The sequence below is a fragment of the Oncorhynchus kisutch genome, linkage group LG4 (genome assembly GCF_002021735.2).
Source record: "Oncorhynchus kisutch isolate 150728-3 linkage group LG4, Okis_V2, whole genome shotgun sequence".
Lineage (NCBI taxonomy): Eukaryota > Metazoa > Chordata > Actinopteri > Salmoniformes > Salmonidae > Oncorhynchus > Oncorhynchus kisutch.
Window position 1 is genome coordinate 32,378,516 of NC_034177.2, and position 15,000 is coordinate 32,393,515.

Consider the following 15,000-nt stretch of genomic DNA (forward strand, 5'->3'; position numbering starts at 1 on the left):
AAAAGGAGAGGTAGGAAAGGTAACAGCTGATGTTGGCCTGGTACGAAGAACACACATGCCTGTACGGTACCATGGAGAAACAGCTGAATACTCACACACACACAAACACAGACACACGCACACAGAGAACAGACAGACACACTCACACAGGGAGAGAGAGAGGGAGAGACCGGGATAGGGAGAGAGAGAGAGAGAGAAGAGACAGAGAAGAAAGTCGACTTTCCTTGGTTAACTCCCAAACTCCTTGGCATTGCTCTCCTCCTTCTTTCAGGACTGTTGAGAAACAGTTGTGGAACAGAGAAGAAAACCTTCACTTTCGCATCATGAAGACTGGAGGGACTGAGTGTGAGCCTGTTGAGAGACTGTCCTGGGGCTTTACTGGAGGTCAAGGGAGGATTAGGCTGTCTCTAGCCCACCCAGGACTGCTGCTTCTGGGGATGGTACTGCTGGTCCTCCTGCCTTCTGGAGAAAGTGTCAAACAGAGTGTCCCCAGAGTCCAACTCAGCTACAAAGGTAAGAGACTGGGAGCTATGGTACAGTAATAATATGCCGATGCACTGATGGCTGAATGATATATGGTTTAGGACAAATTAAATAATCATGTTTAGTATATGCCTTAACCAGATTAAATTGATTATACTATTTTTAATAGATGCTTTAGCTAGGAGGATGAACTAGCTTTGACCCACCAGTAGGTTCTGAACCAACATTTTGAGAAACAATGACCTGACTTTAAGTTGGCACAGGTTTTTGGCAACATGCTCTAAATCAAGAAATGACTGCCACATCTACAAAGAGAGAACTATATCGACAACAGAGGTGCAACATAATATATGCAGAAAGTGCAAAACACCAAACAGCTTTTTCTCCATCATCATCACCTGCAGTATTTTTATCAGTAGCTATGTTGAATTATCTGCAAATGAGCCATTCTCTGGCGCACTGTCCAGCTGATTGTTCTGACTTCTATCTCTCTCTTTTTGATCATTTTACTTCTAGAATGATTCACTTTTTTTTTCAGCTCATGTGAGTTTGAAGGCTCTGTCCACCAATTTGGTGCCTTTTGACTAGTGTAACTTGGTAAAAAAAACTATAGTAAATGCCTATTAAGTGCCAAATAAAGTAACAGGGTTGACCGCACCAGGGTTGACCATAACGGGGATGACCGTAACAGTGTTGACGATTTCGTCTTAAATCAGCCGTGGATGCCTTTGTAACAGAGGGATTGGAAGCTTGTTCTGTCCATTTTGAATTGTGAACAAAATGTCTAGCCTGTCTATCTATGGGTAACAGAGTTGACATGTCATGCTCAACCCACTCACCACCACAAAACACCAGAAAATTGCCAAACAGAGTAAAACCAGCTCACCTGCTTTTACACTATGATTTGACTATTAGATGTAAAATAGTTTCACCATAGTAAAATGAGAGATCAGTTCATGTAACAGGGTTGACCTTAAAATGAGGAACAGTTATTTTATCCTTAAAATGAATCCCTAATCAAAGTAAATAAATACTAATCTTTAGAAATTACTTTGTCAAAGCAACAAAATAAGGGCTTTACAATGATGGTGAAAACCTGGAGAAATGTTGCTGTTAAGTGGGTTAAAATCTTCCTAGAAGTCGCAGAGGATTCACAGAGGGTACATGTCAAAATGCTGCATGTTGGCACAATTCTCCATATGGTCTATATTAAAGGACAATTCACTCAATATAACAGGCTTTTAAAATGCAATATTTGTGCACAATTTCTACTTAAAAATGCAAAAGGTAATAATTTCGTGAAACGACCCACAATTGTTAACAGAACACACACACGTACCAATACACACACCAATAAACCATCACTTGGCCGCTGTGTTAAAACATATGAGGTGTGAAAGATCGCTTGAAAACAGAGAGAGCTATTTGGGGTTGTCCATACTGTAGGTAATAAAGGGAGAGCGTAGGGTTGGGTTGTATTTGTCAGGCTGTAAAACTACAATAACTGTAGACTTTTCAGCCTCAACATTGGCTTTAGTCTCTACAGTAAGGAAAATCTCTTTTACACCCTGTTACCATGTTAAATCTATGAAGCATTTATAGTGGTGGTGATGGATAGGCAAACATTTAATTTGTTTTAAATACACATGTGCTTTATAGAGTTCTATATTTCTTACAAATACACAATGAGTTTGTAGCTCAGTATTGTTTGCCTCTCAGAACTGCCTGAATTTGTCTGGGAAGGGACTCCACAATGTGTCGTAAGCATTCCACAGGGATGCTGGCCCATATTGACTCCAATGCTTCCCACATTTGTATCAAGTTGGCTGGATGTCTTTTGGGTGGTGGACCATTCTTGATACACACAGAAAACTGTTCTGCGTGAAAAACCCAGATACGTTGCAGTTCTTGACACAAACCGGTGCGCCTGGCATCTACTAATATACCTCGTTCAAAGGCACTTAAATATTTTGTTGTTATGCAATTTAGCAGGCGCTTTTATCCCCAAAATCATTTTTATGTGTGCATACATTTTACGAATGGGTGGCCCCAGGAAACGAATACACAATCCTGGCATTACAAGCACCTTTCTCTTTCGACTGAGCAATACAGGACCACAATGGGTCTGGCTGTGTGGTAGCTGTGGTACTCTGTGTGTCAGTGTGTTTAGGGTAAACTAGAGGCTGTGTTTGTTTCTAAGCCCTACAGGGTCTCTAAACCCCCGTAGCAAAAAATTACTCAAACTCTAACACAAACACTACAATAACGCAAACACACTAACCACCCATAAGAACCTCATTACCAGCTTTAGTCTGACTGTAACCCCCAAAACTTCTACTTCAACCCTGACCACCAAATCCTGATCTAACTATTAACACCTAAACCCTCACCCCAACAAAGTCACCAGTCACTAGTTCACATTCAGTACTCCATGGGTAGGCAACTAGATGAGGCCACGGGACAATGTTTGTTGGAGCGAATGGTCGGAAAATAATACTACTAAATTCTACACTGCATAATGATCACAACTAAGCCCAAACATAGATTGTATTTAAAACAAACAATTGTTTGATACCTTGATTGCATTGAGCACAATCACATCTCTTTTTTTGTGGTAATACTTGGAAACACATTTTTTGCTGAATTCCTGGTGATTTTAGTCTTTCTTGACCAAAACCCCTTTTTTACTAAAAACCTTGTGGGGGCAAAAAATATATATTACAGGCCGGTCTTTGCCAACCCCTGCACTACTGTAACCCAGATACAAACCCCCGCATCCCAATTGCAACCTTGGACTCACCCCCTAACCCCAACCCTTTTCCCTGGCCAAGTCTCCTGTAGACTCAGCATCGCTGAAAATAGAAGCTCATTTACATGTTGTTATTTTACAACATAAATACATTGTAGTACATAAATAGTGGTAGAAATAATAACTTCCTGAAACACTCTATTTATTTAGCAATTTGTCCTGTAGAAATATGCAGGTTCAGCTCTGCAGATTGCCTTGTTTCATGCCAATTGAATTCTTGAGCCTTAGATCTCAGCAAAACTCAAATATTCATAATGTTGTCAGATTAGGCTCTGAGAGTGTATTATGAAATCCATCAAAGGAAAATTGTCCCTGACTGAAATCACACTTAAAAAATAACATCATCCCCTCTGAAAATACAGTTGGCAAAGTCAAACTCTACTGAAGTCAATCATCTCCGATTGAACAAACTCCTCCAAAACATCTTCATCCCTGATTGACCACATGCTTCAAACAACATAATCTCTTTATGATCACACACTTCAAATACACACATCATCCCTGGCTGAATGAACTGGAGTTCAGAAAGCGCATTCGCAGTGTACTTTCCTCTCAATAACCACCAGGCAACGTTTGTCCTTTGATTCCTTCAGAGGTGAAAGAGTTCAGAATTTTTCAAAAGGGAGAACAATCAACATTGAAGATTCCACTGATATACCAGCCCTAGTTCTAGCCTGAAACCTCTCTCAGGGTCTTGGTGGATCAATCCATAACATGTATGGTTACAGTATGGCTCCCGTCCAATCACACGCAGCTAAATAATCCTGATCTAAATATTATCACAGCAGACTGTGTTTAGTTGTTGTTTTTGTGTGTATTTTCAAAAATCTGTCATGGGGATGAGCTGTGAAGACAGTTTGAGGGTACATGTGTTGCTGTCGTACTAGTGGCTCCTTGCCAAGTAACTACGGGGAGTTTGGCCATAATGTATTTTTTTATTTTATTTTTTATTTCACCTTTATTTAACCAGGTAGGCCAGTTGAGAACAAGTTCTCATTTACAACTGCGACCTGACCAAGATAAAGAAAAGCGGTGCGACACAAACAACAACACAGAGTTACACATGGAATAAACAAGCGTACAGTCAATAACACAATAGAGAAAATCTATATACAGCGTTTGAAAATGCGGTAAGGTAAGGGCCGAAATATATACGAAGAAAAAAATGTGGACACGGGACACGACAAGACAAAGATGCCTGAACTGCTACGCCATCCTCAATAATATGATAATATTATCCAAGACAGGGTTCCCTAAACTCGGTCCTGGGGTCCCCCCCTGGGTACACATTTTGTTTTTTGCCCTAGCACTACACAACAGATTCAAATAAAGCTTGATGATGAGATGGTTATTTGAATCAGCTGTGTAGTGCTAGTGTAAACAACTTAATGTGAAGCAAGGAGTTTTGGAAATTCTGTATTAGGACATTTTGTCTTGTGATAATAATACAGGCATATATTCTACAGAGTTAATCTGACTGGCCCTCCCACTTTAAACTCATGTAAATCAAGTTTTCCATAACCCACATGCTGATCCAGATCCAGACAAGCAGTTTACTTTATAGCCCTGAAATATATGTAACTGTAAATCCATGTTCTCTCCATCTCTCTTTTCCAGGGGAACACTTCCACGTCTTACATCTTTCCAAGCTGATTCAGGTCGATAGCGCTGTGATATTACACAATGTTCCTGTACAGTATCGCAGGAGTGTTAACCCACCAATCCTATATAGTTATGACATTCCAATGTCATTCTGTTTTACATGACAGTGATTAAGTTTGACTGAAGATCTCAGTGTTTTAACTCTGTTATCTGATAAACTTGAGATCAAAACTATAATGTATTTGCCTGCAGGATATTCATCTGTATATCATACGCAGAAACATATCTCTCTGTCACTGTTGATTCCCATCCTCGGAGAATAGGGTGGGGAGGAGAGGAAGCCTCTTAGTCACCATATAGTGAACACGCCCTGGGCTGTGGCGCTGTAGCTGTCACACGCACAACCGCTACACATGCACACAGACAGTCCGTCAGTAGGGTTATCTTAAAACCTGATGCTAGCCACTAGCCGATGTGAAATGCTATCTAACTCAAATAAACCAGTAGAACTCCATGGGGATCAGGATTTGCTGAACGGTGCCTGTGGAGAGACTGCAGAGAAAGGGGGAGGTGTCATGGCTGGAGCTCAGCGATAAGCTAAGTGCTAACAGTGAGGCTAAGCTGGGCCTATCCCTGGGATCCTAGTGCTGTGTGTTTACCGAGCAAATGACAGAGTTAACCAAGGGCTAGCACGGCTAAGCTCTCTGTAGGTTTAGTGTGGAAAGGGCATAGTGGCTCTGCGTGTATGTGCGGGTGCGTGTGTGTGTTTCTGCGAAAGAGAGAGCGAGAGAACGAGAGAGAAAGGTGAGTGCGTCGGGGTGATGTGTGTGTAAGAAGAGGTATTAGGGGGCGAGGGAGGGGTCTAAAAGTTCAAATATTGGTAGTGAGTAACGTCGCTAAGCATTCACATCCTCAGGCTAATCACAGTGTCAAACCTCTCAGAGTGACCCCCTCACACACCCAGATCTCTGGAGTCACCAGCCTTCATTCATCCAGAAGAGAAACATAAAGTCAACATCACCTCAATTTGGGCAGTTTGGGGTGAGGGAAGGTGTGTGTGTGTGTGTGTGTGTGTGCTTGAGTCTGGGTTGTCAAGTGAAGTAAAGTACCATATTAGCTACAGTGGTTTTGGGAAACCTCACCCAGATCAATTACCCTGAACAAGAAAAGTACTTTTCTCCCAAGTATGATTTCATACAGCCTGGTCTCATTGACGAGACTAATATTAGTATGATATGTTACATTTGGTTACAAGACAGAAGATTACATTAGGCATTAAGGCAAAAAGCAATGGAGGATGGTTGGGTGGTTGTATAACATGAACGTCTAACAACCCAAAGGTTGGGTGGTTGTATAACATGAACGTCTAACAACCCAAAGGTTGGGTGGTTGTATAACATGAACGTCTAACAACCCAAAGGTTGGGTGGTTGTATAACATGAACGTCTAACAACCCAAAGGTTGGGTGGTTGTATAACATGAACGTCTAACAACCCAAAGGTTGGGTGGTTGTATAACATGAACGTCTAACAACCCAAAGGTTGCGTGTTCGAAAATCTAACAACTTCAGCATTTTAACAACTTTGCAACTACTAAGCATGTTAGCTAACTCTTCCCCTAAACCTTAACTCTAACATATCATACATATTGCAATTTCATAACATACTGTATCATAGGAAATTAATAATATACATGCACAAATAAAATTTTGTTTAACTAGGCAAGTCAGTTAAGAACCAATTCTTATATACAATGACGTTCTAGGAACAGTGGGTTAACTGCCTTGTTCAGGGGCAGAAGGACTTATTTTTACCTTGTCAGTAGAGTAGCCTTACTCCAGAGCTCAGTGACTTTCAACGTGGCACCGTCATAGGATGCCACCTTTCCAACAAGTCAGTTTGTCAAATTTCTGCCCTACTAGAGCTGCCCCGGTCAACTGTAAGTGCTGTTATTGTGAAGTGGAAACATCTAGGAGCAACAACAGCTCAGCCATGTAGTGGTAGGCCACATGTGCTGAAGTGCGTAGGGTGTAAAAATCCTCAGTTGCAACACTTAATACCAAGTTCCAAACTGCCTCTGGCTGAAGCGCGTAGTGTGTAAAAACCCTTGGTTGCAACACTCACTACCGAGTTCCAAACTGCCTCTGGAAGCAAAGTCGGCACAAGAACTGTTCGTCGGGAGCTTCATGAAATGGGTTTCCATGGCCAAGCAGCTCCACACAAGCCAAAGATCAAGAGGTGCAATGCCAAGCATCGGCTGGAGTGTAAACCTCTCCGCCACTGGATTCTTGAGCAGTGGAAACGTGTTCTCTGGCGTGACGAATCATGCTTCACCATCTGGCAGTCCAACGAACATGGAGGATATCAGGAGAACTCTACCCGCCCGAATGCATAGTGCCAACTGTAAATGTTTGTTGGAGGAATAATGGTCTTGTATGTGGTGCATAACATCATGTTTCTAACTACATTTGACCTATGGGGAGATTAGATAGGTTAGAGACAGGTGAATGGATATGGGGAAGACATGCATACATACCTCTCACTGGTCTGTCTCTGAAGCTCCGCTCTCACTCTAGAAGAATGTATTTGTGGATGAGCAGGAGATATTCAGGAGTGGAGGGCAGGCATTGATTTGCATGGTTTAATATATGTTTGTATGAGAGCTATTCAGAAGGCTTCCCCCCCTGGAACCCAAACTGTCATTTTGGTCAGGGTCTAATCTAAACCTAGTCTTGACAGACATGTGACATCAGTTTAATGGTCAGGTTTAACCATCTGGAGATTTAGTGAAGATGATGGATGATGTATACTGTAGGTATGGATATGTTGGGGTGACAGGGATCTGTTACAATGGTGATGGTGGGTTATTGATAATGATGCAAGTATGGCGGCGACTGAGGACAAACCCACTCTTCCTCATCTCCTTCTCCATCTACAGCCAGTCAGTAACACTGTGGGTCGAGGTCGGTTTATCCTGGCGTCTTTAACACTTTCACTGTCTGAAGATAAAACCCACTGTAATATCTCATTATGCCCTTATTGTAATGTGAGTGTAGCGTGCCCATGCATTAGCTTCTCTTTCTGTCGGTCTGCATTCTGACGTCTCTGTGTGTTTGTAGGAGAGGTGATGAGCAATGACCAATACACACACTCTATCTCTCTCTCTCTCTCTCTCTCTCTCTCTCACACAGAGAAGGATTTTCACTCTCTTCGCTCAGTTAAGGTGTTGAACAGTGAGACAGTTTCAGCTCATGCCAAGACACGTAGGCATCCATGACCTGTTTCTAGACAACCTGTCTCTGTCTAGAAAAAGTCTCTCCAAACTATGCTTATAGTGTCCAGGTTCATTAAACTAAGTGTCTATTAAGTCTTGATGAACCAAACCAACCTTTTTCCATGCCACAGAATATGTGTATGAAAGTCTGTATGCATTCCTGTGTGTGTTTTGACTCTCTCTCTCTCTCTCTCTCTCTCTCTCTCTCTCAGAGCTGGTCCAGAGTGCTAGTGTATCAGTGTTCCTGAGTCCTACTGATGGTCTCCATTCCCACTCTGTGTTGTTGGATGAGGAGAGAGGCAGGCTGCTGCTGGGAACCAGAGACTCAGTTTACCTACTGGACCCTGACCACCTCAGTAGAGCCCCCAGGAAGGTATGCTACACCTGCAACCTTTCTAGAGAACCATTTACTTTAATTATGCATGGAATTTGGGGGTGCAATCTTTATCCAAATAGCCAGATACATTTAATTGTGCGGGAAAGGACAATGTAGAAATAAAAATATCTAAGCCAACACAGTATAATTTGGCCTGATTGTGCAAAAAAGGGTATGAGCTGGACCTATAGGAGACAGTATAGTATCTCTCACCAGCAGAAGGAAGGAAAGCCCTGGGCAGAACTCAAGTCTTAACAGCTGACTAGCTATAACCCCATGCAGACACAAACTGCCACACCTCAGACATGCACACTCACGCAGGGAATCACCCAACTCTCTCCAATAGGCTCGGCTACATTGCCTATAGGTTGGAAGTATACACCCCCTTGAACTTTTTTCACATTTTGTGTCGTTAAAAAGTGGGATTGAAATAGATTTCATTGTATTTTTTTTTCATTGATCTACACAGAATATTCCATAATGTCAAAGGGATTAATATAATTTTGGAATAGCTACCACTTCCTCTATCCCCCATACATACAACATCTGTAATGTCCCTTAGTCAAGTATTGAATGTCAAGCACAGATTCAACTACATAGATGGACAGCGATTGGTAGATTGGTAACAAGAACAAATCAGACACTGAATATCTCTTTAATATCTCTTTAAGCATGGTCAAGTTAATAATTGAACATTTCTGTCTCGCCATGATCCCCAACACCTTGACAGAGATGAACGAAATGTGAAAATAATAATGACTAACATTACAGGTGTGCAATGCTCTTATTAGACTTACCCAAGAGGACTCCACTGTAATCACTGCTAAAGGTTTTTCTTATTGACTCGGGGGGGGGGGGCGAATATTTAACTAATCAATGTATATTAGTGTTTTATTTTTCATTCATCTTTAAAACATGTTAAAACACAAACACACACCAATTGATTAATGGACTGCTGAATGTATGTATTTGTTCTCTTGCTTTGTCTGCCCTTTTCAACATTATGTCTATCTCTGATAAGCTACCCAAGAAAGAGCTGAAAATAGCCCATATTAATATATGTAGCCTTAGAAATAAGATTCATGAAATCAATAACTTGCTAACCTCAGATAACATTCATATATTAGCCATTTCACTTAGATAATTAATTTGATGATACATCAGTAGCAATACAAGGATATAATATCTGTAGAAGAGACAGAAATGCTTATGGGGGAGGAGTTGCTGTGTATATTCAGAGCCATATCCCTGTAATGCTTAGAAAATATTTTATGTCAAGTGTTACTGAAGTGGTTGCAGGTTCATTTGGCACATCTAAAGTATTTTCTTTTGGGGTGATGCTATAGGCCACCAAGTGCTAACAGTCAGTATCTAAATAGTATGTGTGAAATTCTTTATAGTGTATGTGATGTAAACAGAGAGGTCTACTTTCTTGTGGACCTGAATATTGACTGGTTTTCATCAAGCTGTCCACTCAAAAGGAAGCTTCTCACTGTAACCAGTGCCTGTAATCTGGTTCAGGTTATTAATCAACCTACCAGGGTGTTTACAAACACTACAAGAACAAGATTATCCACATCAGATTCACGTCAGATGGCTTATTCATCACAAAACCATTTGATGTTACCAATTATTTTAATTTCATTGGCAACGTGCGCAAACGTAGGCAGGCCAACAATTGAACAGTGAGAAATTGTATTCATGCAACAACAACAAAAACTATGAAAGAAAGGCAGTGCAAGTTTGAACAAAGTGGCACGTTTTTATCTTCATTGTAATCAGATGGCTGATATAAATACTATGCATGACAGTCTCTCTTGGCTAAGAGTTGAGGAGAGACTGACTGCATCACTTCATCTTTTTATAAGAAACATTCATGTGTTGAAAATCCCACGTCTTTTGCATAGTCAACTTACACACAGCTCTGACACACACACCTAACCCACCAGACATGCCACCAGGGGTCTTTTCACAGTCCCCAAATCCAGAACATTTGGGGACTTCAAGAAAGTGTCCAGTATTATATAGAGCCCTTATTGCATGGAACTTCCTTACATGTCATATTGCTCAGATAAACAGCAAACCTGGTTTCAAAAAACAGATAAAGCAACACCTCGTGTCACAACGCCTCTCCCCTATTTGACCTAGATAGTTTTTGTGTATGCATTTATATCTAGGCTACATGTGCCTTTTTAAAAATGGATGTAGTTCTGTTCTTGAGCTGTTCTTGTCTATTAATGTTCTGTATTATGTAATTCTGTATTATGTTTCATGTTTTGTGTGGACTCCTGGAAGAGTAGCTGCTGATTTTGTAACAGCTAATGGGGATCCTAATAAAATGCCAAATGCCAACTGTAAGTAGTCATTTAAACCTGACTGTGCTTGTGCTACATATCTTCCACATGACTACTGACACAGCTATGTGGAGTGGATCTGTGAAGAATGCAGCGTAATCAGTGATGTATTGTAGTAGTGGGCAGAGTTTGTAGAGTGGATGGAATTAGCACCAGTCAATTAACACAGTGCTCTGTCTGTCAGGCTGTCTACCTGCTGACCTTGACTTTGACCTAGACCGCACACACGCACACACACGCGCACACACACACACACACACACACACACAGCTGCAAATAGGACACATATACTCAGTACAAAACATTAAGAACACCTACTCTTTCTGACTGACCAGACTGACCAGGTGAATCCAGTTGAAAACTATGATCCCTTATTGATGACACTTGTTAAATCCACTTCAATCAGTGTAGATGAAGGGGAGGAGACATGTTAAAGAAGGATTTTTAATCCTTGAGACAATTGAGACATGGATTGTGTGCATCTGCAATTCAGGGAGTGAATGGCAAGACAAATAATTTAAGTGCCTTTGAACTGGGTATGATAGTAGGGGTCAGGCACACCGGTTTGTGCCAAAAGCTGCAATGCTGCTGCTGGGTTTTTAATGCTTGACAGTTCCCCGTGTTTGTCAAGAATTGTCCACCACCCAAAGGACATCCAGCCAACTTGACACAACTGTGGGAAGCTTTGGAGTCAACATGGGCCAGCATCCCTGTGGAACACTTTCGACACTTTGTAGATTCCATGCCCCTACGAATTTAGGCTGTTCTGAGGTCAAAGTGGAGGGTGAAACTAAATATTATGAAGGTGCTCCTAATGTTTGGTATACTCCGCTTAGATGTGCTGTAGTAGAGGTGAGTGTTTGTTTAAGCAGCTGTGGTTGATCCCTGCGCCAGACCGAGTCGAGCTTCTTTCATCTTAATCGGGTTGTTGTAAGTCTGAGTGCTGCTCTCTAACTGTTGATTTCTGGTCATTGATACTGATACTGGCCAGATAGTTAGACTAGATTGTTCCCTGGTAGCGCTGTGTGAAGTATACAAAACATTAAGAACACCCTGCTCTTTCCATGACATAGACTGACCAGCTGAATCCAGGTAAAATATTTGATCACTTATTGATGTCACTTGCCCCGACTATTTGAGGCTGTTCTGAGGTCAAAATGTTTGGTATACTCAGTATAGAGCTAGGAATAAGATAGACAGAACATTAGACACACTCAGACAACAAACAGAGTGCACATTTACAGGTGTGTCTCATTTTCCTTAGTCTGCAACACATCTTACTCTCCTATTTCAGCTGGTAAGAACATGGTATTTACAATTATGACTACATTGAATTTGCACTATGGGTACAATGGAATTCAACATAATCCTTACTTACCTGCGACAAAGTGGTACCTGCTGCAAAAATTGTAGCTATTGCAATGAATTCCAAAGTTACCAACAAGTAACCACATGATATGCCGAGTTCTAAGTGAATACCAGGTACATTGCAGATTGTGAAGTCAAGTGTGACCCGATCCTCCCACTGTGAAACTAATGCATTGATTGATTGGTGGTATAGGATTTATGTTACTGGGTTTCTCAAATCCAGCTAAAGACAAAATCCTCTCTTGCCCAGACCTGAAATGTACTATACTGTACTGTAATGTGCTGTGTACTCAAATCATAAGACTTGTATGAATTCCATGGAGCGAGGCAATATTATGGAATCCTATTTCGCTGACGTAAGTGCGTGTATATGCATGTGTGGGGGGGGATGTGTGGAGTCTGTGTAACCCCATTGATGTCGCTCCTTGGTAGCGGGTTAGGGATGAACATGCTAAGAAGATACACCAGTTACAACACTTGTATGAACATCAGCTACATACCGTATACATACAGTACAAGGGAGACAGAACATTATCCCCCTTAACTTCTTTGGGGCCGGTGGGATGCTAGCGTCCCAACTGGCCAACATCCGGTGAATTTGCAGAGCGCCAAATTCAAAAAAATTACTATAAATATTTAACTCATGGAATCACACATGCAATACATCAAATTAAAGCTTAACGTGTTGTTAATCCAGCCACTGTATCAGATTTCAAAAAGGCTTTATAGTGAAAGCAAACCATGCGATTATCTGAGGACAACGATCAGCAGACAAAACATTACGAACAGTTCGCAGCCATGTAGATTAGTCATGAAAGTCAGAAATAGCAATAAAATGAATCACTTACCTTTGATGATATTTGTATGGTTGCTCTCACGGGACTCACTTACACAATAAATGTTTGTTTTGTTCGATAAATTCCCTCTTTATATCTAAAAACCTCAATTTTGTTGGTGTGTTTTGTTCAGTAATCCAATGTTGCAAATGCGGTCACAACGGGCAGACACAAATTCCAAATAGTGTCCGTAAAGTTCGTAGAAACATGTTAAACTATGTTTCTAATCAATCCTTGTTTTTAGCCTAAATAATCGATAATATTTCAACCGTCATTATAAAAGAAAAATAAGAAAGAGGAACCATCTCACTATCCACTGACTAAATGTTATCATTCTCACTCATTTTTCAGAATAAAAGCCTGAAACAATGTCTAAAGACTCTTCACATCTAGTAGAAGCCATTGGCAAGGCAATCTGGTTCATAACCCATTACATGGTGGATAGGCTTTCAAAGGAAAAACACTCTTTCAAAATAATGGCACTTCCTGGATTGATTTTCCTCAGGTTTTCACCTGCCATGTAAGTTCTGATGTACTCACAGACATTATTCTGACAGTTTTGGAAGCTTTAGAGTGTGGTCTATCCAAATCTAACGATTATATGCATATACTATCTTCTGGGCCTGAGAAACAGGCAGTTTACTTTGGGCACGTTTTTCATCCGGAGGGGAGAATAGTGCCCCCTACCCTAGTGAGGTTAAGATCACTGTTAGGACAGGCTGACTCCTGTCTGATTGACATACGTTTCCTCTCAGGGTTTTGTACGTAATGCTTTGTTCTTATGTCTTGAGTTGTGTGGTTCTGATGTAGGATCAGTGGTATTGTTTGTGGTGTGTTGTCTGTCATGTAAACCTCCCTGTCCATCTATTCCTAGATCAGCTGGCCAGCCCCCAGAGACAGAGTTGAGATGTGTAAACTGGCCGGCAAGAGTGCTCATGTGAGTACAGTCTGGAAAAAGCCTGAAGCCTTGTTTAATTCACATTGACAATAAAATCACTGTTCGGGTAAAAAATGACATTCCAAAAATGTTTTTCTTCTTGGTTCCTTTCTTCTTACTCTCAGTTGGAGTGTGGCAATTTTGTGCGTGTGCTCCACAACTATAACCACACCCATCTGTACGCCTGTGGGACAGGAGCCTTCCACCCCATTTGTGCCTTCATTGAGATCTCAGGACGCAGAGAGGTAGAGTCGGGGAGAACACACACACTCACACACACAGCACACACTGCTTACTTACACAGTATTTCTCTCTTTCTCACTCTCTCTCTTTTTCTCTTAAGGAGGGTGTGTTCCAGTTGTTGTCCGGTACAGTGGAGTCTGGAAGGCTGAAATGTCCTTACGACCCCAGGCAACCTTTCACCTCTGTACTCACAGGTCAGACTACGCCCCATCATAATGTCCTCTTCTTACTAACCTAGACCTACTGACAGAAACTCAGCCCCAGCCTGACACCATTCTACACCCACATTCAGCCCTAACACCTTCTCTCTCATGTCCTGGTGTACAAAAGCCCTCTACTATAAAAAAGGAAAGCCCTCTTGTAGGGAGAATTCTGTCTGAATGTAATAAACAATTTATACTTGGCATGGAACTATAAACACTCACATAGTATCTCCCTCAAGATTCTCTCTGCTATCCCCAGGGTGTGTGTGTGTGTGTGTGTGTGTTGTTATGATGAGGTAAGAAAGACATTGTCATCTACTAAGCCAACTCCTAAATTATTAGACATATTTTTGTCAAGGCTAGATTCATTGAAACATATTTGCTCAGCATATCGTCTTTCAGAAATCTGGTTTTGCCAAAGAATGTCATATCACTGAAAGCATGACGCACATTTTAGAGCGATTGACTAAATGTTTTTGCTCAGGTTGAGCTGGTTACTCTAATAGGTTCACATTT

The 15,000-nt window shown here is 41.3% G+C and overlaps 1 protein-coding gene across 2 annotated transcripts in view; it reads left to right on the forward strand.

Moving 5' to 3' along the window:
- sema3d (sema domain, immunoglobulin domain (Ig), short basic domain, secreted, (semaphorin) 3D) overlaps window positions 1-15,000 on the forward strand; it is a 66,816-nt gene that overhangs the window by 15,212 nt on the left and 36,604 nt on the right. The window contains exons 2-6 of one of the 2 annotated variants that reach the window (XM_020480811.2): window positions 272-513; window positions 8,380-8,540; window positions 13,976-14,038; window positions 14,164-14,283; window positions 14,382-14,475. In XM_020480811.2, the coding sequence (XP_020336400.1) occupies window positions 324-513; window positions 8,380-8,540; window positions 13,976-14,038; window positions 14,164-14,283; window positions 14,382-14,475 (628 nt within the window). In that variant the 5' untranslated portion in view covers window positions 272-323. Of the gene's footprint in view, window positions 1-271; window positions 514-5,293; window positions 5,936-8,379; window positions 8,541-13,975; window positions 14,039-14,163; window positions 14,284-14,381; window positions 14,476-15,000 lie in introns of those variants that run through there. The other variant, XM_031822836.1, reaches the window with a different exon arrangement.